General features: G+C 36.0%; 1 protein-coding gene across 5 annotated transcripts in view; it reads right to left on the reverse strand.

Moving 5' to 3' along the window:
- The window catches only part of CNKSR2 (connector enhancer of kinase suppressor of Ras 2), a 253,732-nt gene that overhangs the window by 3,834 nt on the left and 236,098 nt on the right, over positions 1 to 13,800 (reverse strand). For 4 of the 5 annotated variants that reach the window (XM_059680455.1, XM_059680457.1, XM_059680456.1 and 1 more), the window contains one exon: positions 917 to 1,113. In XM_059680455.1, the coding sequence (XP_059536438.1) occupies positions 917 to 1,113 (197 nt within the window). Of the gene's footprint in view, positions 1 to 916; positions 1,114 to 7,139; positions 8,343 to 13,800 lie in introns of those variants that run through there. The other variant, XM_059680458.1, reaches the window with a different exon arrangement.

Here is a 13,800-nt window from a genome sequence, read left to right on the forward strand (position 1 = left end):
TGACTGCCTGTGACAGGAAATGTTTTCAAATAATGCATTTTCTATTTTATCTTTTTGTTATTTATTTATGTTTCAAAATCACAAAACCTCAGCAACATACTATTTATCTGAAATATTTCCCAAAGGAGTCCTTTTGCTCTGTAGGATAGTTCCCCCCCACCCCTGTTTTTGATTTTCAAGGGTGCAGGGCCTGCTTGCAGTAGAGTTTGTGTGGAAGGCCCTTTCAACTCCGCGCGCTGCCCCCCCCCCCCCCACCACACACACACACACACTGAGAGTGAGTGTTTACTTTTTTGCCTCCTTGGACTTCCTGCCTCTCTGCTTCCCTCTCTTCCCCTCCTCCTCCCCATTTGGTGGGTGGCATAATAACAAGACCAGAGACAATGTAAGAACTTGTGGAAATGTATGCTAGGAAAATAACGTGCGAATTGGGAATTGATAGCGTAAAGAGAACAATTATAGAATTTCTACAGAGAGCATGAATCACTATGGCTTCAGGAAATAGTCCTGAACTATCACAAACCCTTTTAGCACCCACTACTGCATTCCGCACGCATGCTGTGTTTTTCTAATAGCTATATTACTTATACTACATGGCGCATTTGTCTTAGGAAAACGAAAGACAGTAATAACACCAGCCTCGCAGTTTTGGAAAAAATAATGAATCATATCTTGTTTTCTCCTAGAACGAAGTCACATAACATTTACTCAGTGCTTTGAGACGTTAATGAAAAAGTTTAGATTATTTCCTTTTTACTAATACACTTATTATGCTATAAGAACAGCTTAGCTTCAGCTTCTTCCTATTTACCTATTCCCCACCCCTTCCCATTGTCTATTTCTCCATCTGGTAATCACCTTTGAATTCAGGAATGAATCTCCTGAAATAAATTTCTCCTTCCATTTCCTATCTTACCTTTAAAGTGCTTTTGAGAATTCTCAGCCTGTGCAGTTTTTCATTCATCACAGGATCATTACATCTCTTTATGAATGATAGCTTGTATTCCATCTTGGTTGAAATGCGATGTTCTCCCAGTGGTGACAGACTGGCTTGCTCCAATGCCCTGTATAAATCTTGCAATGAGTCTCCTAACTTTTCTCCCCTACTTTCACCTGCAATGTCCAAAGAGAGAGAGAAATGAATCCAGTGTAATAAATATTCGATACTCCAGAAATCAACTAAAATATCATCTAAAAAAAAACAGGATAATGAATGATTGGAAATACACCCTATTATATTAAAAAAAATCCCAACAAACCAACAGCTGCTAGTTACACTGAGTAAGATTAGCTCCAGGCAGCCAATTGTTTTAGGATGATCAAATAATAGGATGCTTTGACTAACAAAATATGCTCTGAGTAACAAATCACCGTAAATATCTCGAGTCCATTATAAGTTCAAAGAATTAGAGTACAAAAGGTACACAACACAGAAACAATCCTGCACATAATTTAATATGATAAAACATTAATAAATATCCCTTATCATTATATTGGTAAGCATAGAAATACTGATTAATATAACTTTCCTGGTTTGGCAATAAACTGATTTTTAGATCTTTCCAGATTTCATAAAATGGAATGGCATTCATTGGAATTTATTTGATTATAAAAATCTTCCAATAGTGTGCCATCAATTATTAGGTTCAATGTGACTGCCATAATAATGTTCACCACATTGTAAGTATAATTAATGATCATAAATTATCAATAATAATTCTTTAATTAAATAAAATACGGGAATATGTTTATATTCAAATTGAGGAATTTGGCACATACAAAAAGTCTTGTAAGTATTTGTAAGACTTGGGAAGAAAACACTCCAATGAAATATTTTTGTGAAAAAAATCTTAGAGACTAGACTAATTCAGGAAAGGACCTTAGATCTATTTGAACAAGTCAAATTCCCATCCTGTTCTTTAGTTGCTTGAATATTGGTGTCATATCTTCTCAGCAATGATAAACAAAGATGAACTTGACCATGGTAGGATGAACGACATTCCACATTTACTCCTAGTCCAATACAATTAGTACTCCTCAAACAGGACTCTGGCTCTCTGTTAAAGAATTAGGGCTATCTCATGTTTCCTTTAATGTTGTTCATTCTACCATAGTCCATGTGAATATTTTAGGTTTTCTGACATAGTTCAAAAAGATTCTCTGGTAATAATAGTAGTTAATATTTATAGGTGCCAAGAAAGAGGTAAATGCGTAATGTTCATAATCCTTACAACAAAACTAAGAGTAGATATACTTGATTTTTACTTTATAGCAGGGAAGTACCTTGGTCACGATCACAGTAACTGATGGAGCTAGAATTCCAACTGGGCAGTCTAGCTCCAGAATCCATTATTTTAATAAGAATTCGATACTGCCAATTTTGTTAATAATCATTTGAACTGTGTATTTAACAGCAAGTGCTAATGAATTTGTGAGACTCCCTTAAAGTGCAACATTCTTAAATTTTTTTAGAGTGTACCTAAAACCACCACCAAAGCCCACAAACACAGTACCTTAACTTAAAGGGATCACCTTTAGGATTAAAAAGCCTCATTTAAGTTTCATGTTCAATTTTTGGCTCTGCTGCTGAGGTTAGCAACTATTAGTAGTAGGATTATTGAGTCCTGCCATTGGGAAGTTCCTTCTGTCCTTTTTATTATTGTTATAATCAGCACATGACATTACTAATCCCATGAATTTTAACTTCCTAATCATATATCTACATTAGAACTATAATCTAAAAATACAAACATCCCTTTAAATAACAGCTTTTAAATTCTCTGTTGGCTCATCTATGAATGTTTGCAACACCTAAAAGATTCTAATGGGCGGGTGGGTGGAGGACTATAAAAAGGAGTAACTACTTTGTGGGTTAAGAGCAAGATTGAAATGGGATAGGGAATTTTAACTGATAATTGTTTGGAGCCAGGAAGGCACAAAATCATAAGGTCATTCAGAGTACCTAAATGGAATTGTAAAAACAAGGATACATTTGAACAGCATAATTCCATTTCACAAAATCATAGGCCAGGAAAGGACCTTGAGGAATTATTTAGCAGTTATCATTCTTTTAGCCTCAAGGCAAGACTGCATCCAAAGCTCAGTGTACTTTCATAGAGCAGAGAGTGAGAGAGAAATGGGAGGCCTAACAGACGTGAATTATAGTAGTTTAGGTATCAGTGGCCTAATGTATTATTAGTTTCACAGTTTTTGAAAGAAGGTGGAGAAGAAAAGGGATTCAGTTTATAGTTTTAGGATTTAAGGGAGGCAGACTATTTTTACATAGTAAAGTTTTATTTACAAATAACCTTCCTCCATATTAGCTAAAACTGTAGGGAGTATATATTTTGTTTAAAAAAATTCTTACAGTTTTCTTTCTCCCCAGTTCTTAAAGTTTGTGAAATACTGGGCCAGTATGAAAATTGATTTTTTATAAAGTTTTGATGCAGTTTTAGTTTAAGAAGGATAAAAGTTACAAGCATAGCTATTAAATAAATAAAAACAGAAAGACACCCCCCCCCCCTGCTCTTGCCATTAAGGGGGAATAAAAGCATTCAACCAAAGGACAACACAGTTCCACAAGGGACCTAGTTTGAGAGATGTGAGAATAATTGAGTATAGGTTTATCTCTGGGTAGTACATTTGAACAAGAAATCACAATGAGACGGAACACAGAAACATTTCCAAGTACAGCAATGGAATAGCGTGGCCCCTATTAGAGATAAGTAAGGCCCCTTCCCCTACCCCTACACATATACACATATGCAACATCACAAGACACAGCAGTGGGATGAGGAAAGATGAGGGATTGAGATGCCAGGCTACCACAAAATGCCACCAATCACTGAACATTTTAAGACTAGACAAAGAGTCCTTTTATTTTCAAAGGAGGGGGGTGAGGGGCAGAGTCACATTATAAATCTGATTCACTGTGCTCAACAGTCAAAACAACACAGAACTCAACATTCAAGACAAAAACAGACCTTTATTTTCTTTTATAATTTTCAATTGGTTTCCTTGATTTTTTTTTCCTTTCAGATGAATACCAATTAAGTCAATTGGGGCTACTGTTGCAACTGAAAATATGAAAGCACCTTTATTTTCTTCTCGTTTTGCCCTCTTCTTCTTCGTCTCCTTCTCACTTCTCTTCTGGTTTCTCTCTTTTTAAAACCCTTGCTTTTCTTCTTCTAGAAGAGGCTTGCTTTGGAAGAGCAGGCAAGCACTTGGTGAGGTCTGCTTCCTTATTGACTTTCAACATGCCAGTTCAGTCATTGGAGTGCTGGCAGAGTACCAGCTCTTTTGCAATTTGAATGAATGTTTCTGAAAGTTGGCAAAGTGTAGAACACCACATGCAAACCACAGGACATATATAGGAACCTTCAGTGATTCCTAGTGAGTAAGTATATTGCTCCTACAAAAAAAATGTAATTGGTATCTAACTTATTCAGGAACTCTGGGCCTTTGCAAGAATTAATTCCCTCCCATATTATATTTATATTTACAACATGTGATTTAGTTCTGTGTCAGGTAACAGACTTTTCTATTGCAATTTTATTAAAGCAAATTGAACATATAAAGTTTTCTTTCCTATATAAAATTTCATTGTCTGATAGATTTGAGAGTCACAAAGAAGTTATTGATGAATTAACATGTTTCTATACCAAGGGAGGGTCATTTCTGGCTGTGTCATCTGCGGCAGGGGAAAAAGAAGATCCTTTATTGTCTTATTGATACTCTCGCTACATTATGAAATATTGTGACCCTATTCCTATGTGGTAAGCACCACAGCAGTTCACTGTTTGGTGCTTTCAGGTTACATATGACCTCCTGGTAGTGATAAAGAAGAGGTCAAAGAAAAGATTAGCTAATGCAAAATAATAGTTTGTTAGAACTTTCTTGCAAATGGATTGTTAGCAGATGATAATATAGTTCTCATATACTAAAAGGTCTTCAGTTGGTGTATTTCCTTACATTCGTGCCCAGTGGTTTCCAAACATTTTGATTGTGCACACTTATCAGTTAAAACACTTCTACTTTTGATAACTTATATACATGTATTACTCTATGTTGATATGGATGTAATAAAACAGACACAGAAAAGAAATAAAAAATGAGCTATAAAAATTGAGGACAAATTCCAATGTCTTTTCTTCCTGTACCTCAATGGCCCCATGTGTATCCTCCTTCAGAGACCTAGATTATGACTCTCCCTGAGCAGAAAACCCTCCCTCTTATTTGCATTTCCCATTCTTCTGTCTGGCACAGGTCCTCAGCTACCCAAGATTTAAGCTGAGTGATGGTTTTCTCTACTGTATACACACAGTACTCCAAAGAGGGCTCCCTGTTAGGTGACTGTGCACATTTTATCACACAGTCTATTATACAATTTTGTTCATGTTTCTTTGGTGAAAATTATGGAGAGCAGAACACAAACTTGGCGACCCAAAATTTCATGCTGGTGTCTTCCCCATTTCCCCAGGACTGTAATGACAATGTTGAAAGAAAGTAAAAGATGAAAAGAAAACAAAACAAGTATACCAGCTGGGCTCTTGAAGAACCGAGTCAACATGTTTTGGAAGGGAACTGTGCTCTTTTAAAATTGGACAATGATGTCTTTCTGGAAACAGTCATTCCTTCCACAACACAGCTGGGTAATGAGCACAGAAAGCTTGGAAAAGCTAAGTCACAAGGGGCAGAGAAGGCTGGACATAGTAGCATTAGTCACCAGTCAAATGTGAGAGGCATTCGTTCTTGTACAGCCACAGAGCGCCTAAAGGCTTCCAGGCTAACAGTGTCACGTATGTGGAGCACTATTCTTGTCATGAAGGTCAATTAAACATTTGCATTGAGACAACGGGAATATTTTCTGTGAATACTAATTTACCAGTGCACCATGATGAACAACTTATTTATATGTAAGGTGATAAGTAAACTTTTAATGGATTTAATGCGGATGGGTTTAATGTTTATAGGTTTTATGCTAAAGATGATTATGTATTCAGGACTTTAAACTGTAATATGAATTGTCTTATAATTAGATATTAGTTCTCTTATTCATGCTTTTATATAAGTCAACTAGCTATGCTTAGCATTGTAAAGCTGGGGTGGTGGTGGGGGGGGACAGTTGGTTATACCAGAAAAAAACATAATATTTTAAAACTAGGCTTTTACTCATTGCTCTGTAATCACCTACCCTTTTCATTTTTAAAAGTAATTTGTTTTTTCCCTTAGTCAAAATAACAATTTCTCTGATAAAAAATTAAGTTTAATGAGGGAAAAAACTCTATTTTAAAAAAAGTACAGCTTGAGTGACTCTACCAGTATTGCTAAGTGTATTCTTAAAGAACATGTGCGGTCTATCCCTGTGTAAGAATGACCTTGTGTTTCACCAAAATCAAGTACAGCACATACTAGTGTCTGTGACAGAAATGACAGAGCTGGAGATTTTTCTGTACTTCATTCTCTATGCATGTCAATTCTGCCAAATTATGTGGTTTAAGGCCACAACTATAGGACAGTGACTGAATTTCCAGGGCACTATACAGTAGTTTCTATGATGGATAGTTTCTATGATGGCAAAATCTTGGTGTCCTTGGCATTGATTTATTGACCCAAAGGAAAGGTTCTTTGAAGGACAGCCACAGACATAAATGACCAATTCTGGGTTTACTCATGGAATTTAGAAAATTTATCTAATAGACACATGGAGGTCAAGGTACCTGGTTCTTAGGCAGGGATTTATTAAGGACACAGTTTGAAATCAAAGCTGAGAGATGATTATGTTTAAAAATCAACGTGGAGTTACTATAGTCCTTAATGAGAAAAAACGAAAATACTTCTTATCATAAAATTTCACTATAACTTAAACAGAGAGGATGACCCAAGACAATCCTGCTAATATTAAATACCAACAAAATGCTTTTTGATGGATTTCTACATACTGGAATCATCATTTTTATATATATACTTAAAAACACATTAAAACGGTTAGAGCACAGAAGCAATTGTAAGGCAGATCAATGTGATTTTTATTCACAACACAAATTCCATTTGTGAGAAAGAAGCATAGATTACTTCTTTTCAGAAATATATTTACTATCAAGCATACTTAGCAAATTATTTAGCTATCTGAAAAGATCTGAAACCAATTGGTCATATTTTATTTTTAAGTAATTTATATTTTTACATGTATTCACATTATGCAATACCACACACTGCGGCGACAGGAAGAAAAAAAACATTTCCAAATACAATGTTAAATTATCTGTTCATTGCACAGTATTAAATATCCATTAATTAGCATTGAAATTATTACAGAGTATCTTATCCAACTAAGTAAAGGAAATTTCACATCCACTACAGAAGAAAAATAAGCAATATTGAGTCATAAGGGACCCAGTTACATAGTATTAAATAATAGGTGAAGCTAGTTTGAAAGACATCCAGACAAAATACTTTTTCAAAAGTGAAAACCACAGCCTATAGATTAGGAAAATTTTACAGAAAAGAATAGCTCATGCCTGTCGTATGAGGCAACACCATTTGTATACAAGTGCCAAGAAATAAGGAAAAAGTTAGGATTTTAGCTGAGGAATCTAATAAAGCCTGGCATGAGGAATTTTCTTCATTAGTGTCACCAAAAGCAATCTCTGTGTTGCACCTGAATACACTTTATAATAGAATAAACATAGCAAGTTTCAGAGCAGGTTGTGTATACCTTGCCTTAATAGATTACACTTAATTTAGTACAATACAGCACGTCAAGTTTTAAAAATGCAAAATACACTTAATACACAGAATTTGCTTCCTCTGCTTTGCCTTAAAGAGGCCACCAAAGAGTCCATTAAACAGCCAGGGTTTTCTAGTTATTGGAGCTGACCCCTCTCCTTTCCTGGTGTAAGGAGAACACAACTGAAATGTCACCACACAGAGCCCTTTCCCAGTCAATACCCTTCCCCTTCTGTTCTCTCACAGAAATGGCAGTTTTCTGTCACTGTGCTCCATCTTGATTGACTTTGATCTTATGCTAGTCCCAGTGTAGAAAGCTCGCATTCTTCTTAAGAGTGGCCTGCCCCTCTTAATATCCCTTTAGGGAGGCCCCCAATCCAAAACACTTGATGATCTAAACTTTTAAAAGTCTGTTTTCTGTTATAAACAGCAAGGACGAGGCCATTTTAGTTGCTTGCAAGAGGTTGATGTTGAGTCTGTGCCGTGCCGACTCTCTCCGATCTAAATTCTCTAAACATTAGCTTATCAATCTGTGAGTCCAATGGGTTGAGTGCCAACAGAAGTGGATCCGATTTGGCATGGAGAGGTTCTATCAACTCTCGCAGTGTATTAGCCTAATATGATAAAGCAGTGATACAATATGATGAAAAGACCTGCGGGTGCCATTATTTCTAAAGCACATTAGTATCTGTATTAGAAATACCATCATGCAATACCCATGAAGAGAAAGAGAAAAAAATATGGCTAGAATTGCATATGGTTTCAATACCATAATGTTTTTCTGTTGGCATGCAAATCTATTTGGCCATAAATGGGACACTTTTTGCTTGAAGCTTGGTTATTTGGAAATGCCAATCTTATGTATACAAAATAACACACAGCACAGATACATCTTTCCCCCCCTTCTATACTTGTATATGCATGTCTATAATTTTAATGAGAAAAGTCTGTTAAAAGTATTCTTCATACACATGTAAAATGACCAGTCTTTCAAGGAAATTAAACAGTATTTCTATATGAGATCTTTCCTCAAATTCATCCAATGAAGAATTATGAGGAAAAGTTTTCTGTTCTACCTTCTATCTAACTACTCTGATATATATTTGTTAACCACGTGCTAATTGGTGAGATAAAAGAGTCAGCTAGTGTGCCTCCAATGAGGAGGTAAAATGCTGACCAACACAAAATGAAGAGAAATGAAAAGCTCTAACAGGGCAATTGTGATGAAAGGGTTACTTTACAATTGAACATGAGCCACATGCCAAGGAATTAAGAAACTAGAAGAGACTAAAGTTTCTGAATGACCTGGGAAAATAAGAACAACTGGGATAAAATAAACTATAGTCTCTCTTAGTTCATTTTATTTTAGATTTTGAGGAATCCAAATACTGTCATCAGACACAAGTTTTCTTTTTGTACTAGAGCAGAATTTTATCTGCAATATCCTGTAATAGCTTTTGAGTATATTAAGAAGTTACAAGGTGAGAAGGCGTGTTGTTCATTACTACCTCCCTTAGAAAATGAGAAGGGTGTGAGTAACCCATAGCACTTTATCTAGAAAAGAGAATGCAGCATAGTTCAGAAATCAGCAGAACTAATTTTTGTTTATTATAGCATACCATGCTCTTATAGGAAAGGAGCTGGGAATAAAATAATATTCATATGTAAGTCAAATGAAACAAAAGATAATATCTAATTTTAGAGGAAATTATAATATTGGAATGCTAGCTTTGGCTTCTATCACTTTGTTTCATAAGGTCATGGAATTTCTTTGTTTCTTAATAATTTTTAATGTTGACACTATTGCAGGTGTCCCCTATTTCCACCCACCTTTGCCCACCTCTACCCTCCTTTGCCCTTCATCACATGGGGTATGCACATATGTTCTTTAGCTAATCCCTTCACCTTCTTTATCCAATCACCTCACCCTCTTCCCCTCAGGTACTGGTCATGGAATTTGAAGCAGAAAAGTCACAGGCAATCTAACCTTGGGCACAAGTTCATTTCTAAATTTGAACTGTTCCTAATTTATCTATGCAATTCAAACATTTTGTAAGTTGTTGTTTTGAACACACCTCTTATTTCCCCTCAGAGAAAAATGTTACATGAGTAGTTTAATTTTTAGTGCACTTAACCCATACTAAACCTGACCTAGATACCTGGTAATCAAGTCACAATTAGTTGTTTCTATAGCATGGCCGAATTCTACTCCAAGATATTGGAAACACTTGCTCAATTGAGTGCCTTACCAAAGTGCAGGTTGGTGAGGGGAGGACTGCTATTTTCAAAATGACTACATTTAGTTCCCAAACTGTATATATAGAGTGGGACAAAAGTAGGTTTATAGTTGTTGGCATGGAAAATAATACAATAATTACTAAATAATAAGGCAAGAATAAACTGTATTTTGTGTACTCACAACTGTAAGCCTCTTTTGCCCCACCATGTATTAGCATAAGAGAAGATAACTGCCCAGGGCAAGGTATCTGTTCAACTAGTAGTGATCAGGGCCACTGGCTACGAAATCTCAGGGCTGGAGGTCTGCTTGTTAAACACAGATTTCTGAGCCCTACCCCTAATCTGAATTAGAATTTCTGGGTATGGAACTCGGGACTCTGCATTTTAAGCAAACCACCTAGGTCAGTGGTCCGCAAACTGCGGCTTGCGAGCCACATGCGGCTCTTTGGGCCCTTGAGTGTGGCTCTTCCACAAAATACCATGTGCAGGCGCACACGTTCAGTGCGATTGAAACTTCGTGGCCCATGCGCAGAAGTTGGTATTTTGTGAAAGAGCCACACTCAAGGGGCCAAAGAGCCGCATGTGGCTCGTGAGCCACAGTTTGCCACCACTGACCTAGGTGATTCTTGTGCCCACTACAGTTTGAGACCTGCTTCAGGCCAGTCACATTGGGTAGGGCTGGTTGGAGTGATGCCATTTTTTGTACTACAGAGACCTGTAGTTGGGCATGTCACATAGCATTTAATTCTTATTTCCATCACCAGTATAACATTGTATTACATAGCTTGAATAATTTCAATGTTTTTGCCATGGAATCCGATAGAAATATCTTGGTCTACTGAGAATACTACTAGAACAAATTCTTTACACCTATTCTTTTATGTACTATTAAATAGTTCCTCTTTATTTTTTAATATGTTTTTATTGATTCCAGAGAGAAAGGGAGAGGGAGAGAGAGATGGAAAAACACTGATGAGAGATAATCATCGATTGGCTGCCTCCTGCATGCCCCCTACCAGGGATTGGGCTGGCAACTTGGGCATATGCCCTGACCTGGAATTGCATCCTGACCTCCTGGTTCATAGGTCAACGCTCAACCACTAAGCTATACTGGCCAGGCTAAATAGTTCCTCTTTTTTAAAAATTTAAATTAAAATTTATTATACAATAATGATATTTAGTGATAAGAAAATATTCAAAATACATTAAGTTAAGGAATAAAACAAAAGTGTGTTAATAATATTTAAATATATTTAGCTTATATATTGCATATAAATTGTAAAAAATGATAAGAAATTGTGTGCAATAGCTAAAATGTACTCATTTAAGCTACACAATTTTATGCTATATTAAAAAAAAAGTCTTTATTGTTCAAAGTAGTACAGATGTCCCCTTTGGTTGTATATGTGTTTTTCTTCCATTGACTCCCTCCACTCCTCCCAGGCCTTCACCACTCTATTGTCTGTGTCCTAGATAGTTCCTCTTTATTCTTGAGGCAAACAGGACAACTATAAAGATACTTCCAGACTCATGCCCATTAAATCAACTGAATGTATTTGTGTGTGTATTCTGAATCTCAAGTATGAGCAGCATTGGCAGGCTAGGACGGTCAGATATGATGGACTAGGACATGGTTAACCTACGTGAAATTTCTAAAACAAAAACAAACTTGCTTCATAATGACACCGTTCCATGAAAGCCTATCTTTTGTGAATCTCATATTTTTGTCTTTTACTTTTTTGCAAATCCCTTTCTGGTTCTTAACACTCTACCTTTCTCTACCTTCATGTTTTTGTTGGGCTTTCTAGCTCTTGACAACTTCATTTATCCCCAAATAGTAAAAATAATTCCAACTAGTTAAATTATTTATTATACTAGTAATGACAGACTAATTTGATTCCTGTTTTTTTTAAAGAACAAGCAGAAATTGCATATACCTTAGAAAGCAAACAAGTTATATGGCTCTTGATTGTTTTCTTTTGGTCAATATCCTAATTATAAAAAATATTCCCACCCGACTGGTGTGGCTCAGTATCAATGGTTAGATTCTAGGTCAGGGCACATGCCTGGGTCTCAGGCTTGATCCCCAGTAAGGGAGGGGGTCATAGTGGTGGTGCAGGAAGCAGCTGATGGATGTTGATGTTTCTCTCTTATCAATGTTTCTATGTCTCTCTTTCTTCTCCCTTCCTCTCTCTCTCATATCAATAAAAACACATTTGAAAAATTCTCCACTTACTGCTATTGAAATAAACTTCACTGTTTACCAAGCTTTTAATCAACTGCATTTTGAAACAGCAGCAACATATCTAAGCTACCCTAAGAAAATCAGTAATATTTCTATTTGGCATATTACTTAAGAAACATTTATTGAGCTTTCTTTCCTCACTGAAACCTCCAATTGTGAGGCCACCAGCCAAGTTGTATAAAAAGAAACAGCTACTGTTTCCCTGTTACTAAACCCCTATGTAATGCCATGTTGAGTCATGTACAGGATAACTTATTCCATGGATCTGCTTCCCATGCAAGCTCTTCACAGATTGAATCCATGTAGGCCATGTTGAGGATCATGTTTCTTTCCCTTTTTGATTTATGAATTTAAAAATCCTCCCACTAAAGACTGCTCAAATAATAAGTGGGAAGAGAAATTCCAGCAATGTAAGTTTTAGAAATGTAATCTGGCTTCTAATAATGTACCTGCTAGGAATAACTGATGACTCCAAATCAAATGCCTGAGGGTTAGATTATAGGGTAAGGATGGAGGCAGAAATATCTGCAAGAGAAAATCTTTTCCTTAATGAATGAAAGAGAAGAAAATATGTGAAAATGGAAATAGGAAATCCTTAAGCCAGAATAGCACTTGGAAAGATCCCTATTTCTGTCTGAGTTTTAAGAGGAAACTTTGTTTCATTTATTCACTTCCATTATCAGTGAGCTTGAGGGCAAATTTAAGGGCAAAGCCACTGACTACTGGTCTTAAGCTGCTTGCAGATAACAAAGGTCACCAACAGCAGACATCCCAGCCTATCAAACGTAACACTTGCAGAGCTCCTGGGAGAACAGAACTGTTTTGTGTGCTTAAAAAAAACATAAAGCATATTTCTGTAACACCATTATCTGGAGCCTCTCCCTTTTCTAATGTATGTGTTCATATTTAAGTTTTTCCTTTGGGAAATAGGAGTATCTAACACCATGAATAATCGTCAGTGATACCTACTTTTCTCAGTGTAAATATTGAAAATAGGGGACTGATGCCTTTGGTTCCGAATGATAAGACCAAGAGAGAGACTTGTGAATTTCGAGGGCCTCTTTTGTCATAAAGGTTGAGCTATGAGATTTTGAAAATTAGTTTATTTTCTTATTTTAAAATTTAATACCATAGAAGGAAGGAATTGGCAAGTCTTTGTTTTTATTTTATGAACTAGTAAGATTTTCATGATAAAGTATTCTTTTTCAAAATAAAGTGTTTAACTGTAAAAAGTAATATAGTGCCATACTTATAGTACTTTTGGAGATCTTTAGTTAGCAATTCCAGGTAAAATAAAATATTTGATGAACTTTGTAAAACAGATAAGGAAATACTGTTTCCAGATAATTAGAATATTGCTCTAAATTGCCAAATCACAATTCCATCCTCTGTGTATAATTCACAGGAGATAGAGTATTTCCTTATGAAAGTAGTATCTCATCTTAATGTACCTACTGCTATACTCTGACCTTAGAGGGCCTTTAGGACTTAGTTATTATGAGTATATCACACACTCTGGCTTTTTCTGTCTGCATTAAAAATGAAGGCAAACCTAAAGTACACTTTAAAAGAAACATATATTAGCAACA

The sequence above is a fragment of the Myotis daubentonii genome, chromosome X (assembly GCF_963259705.1).
Source record: "Myotis daubentonii chromosome X, mMyoDau2.1, whole genome shotgun sequence".
Taxonomy (NCBI): Eukaryota; Metazoa; Chordata; class Mammalia; order Chiroptera; family Vespertilionidae; genus Myotis; species Myotis daubentonii.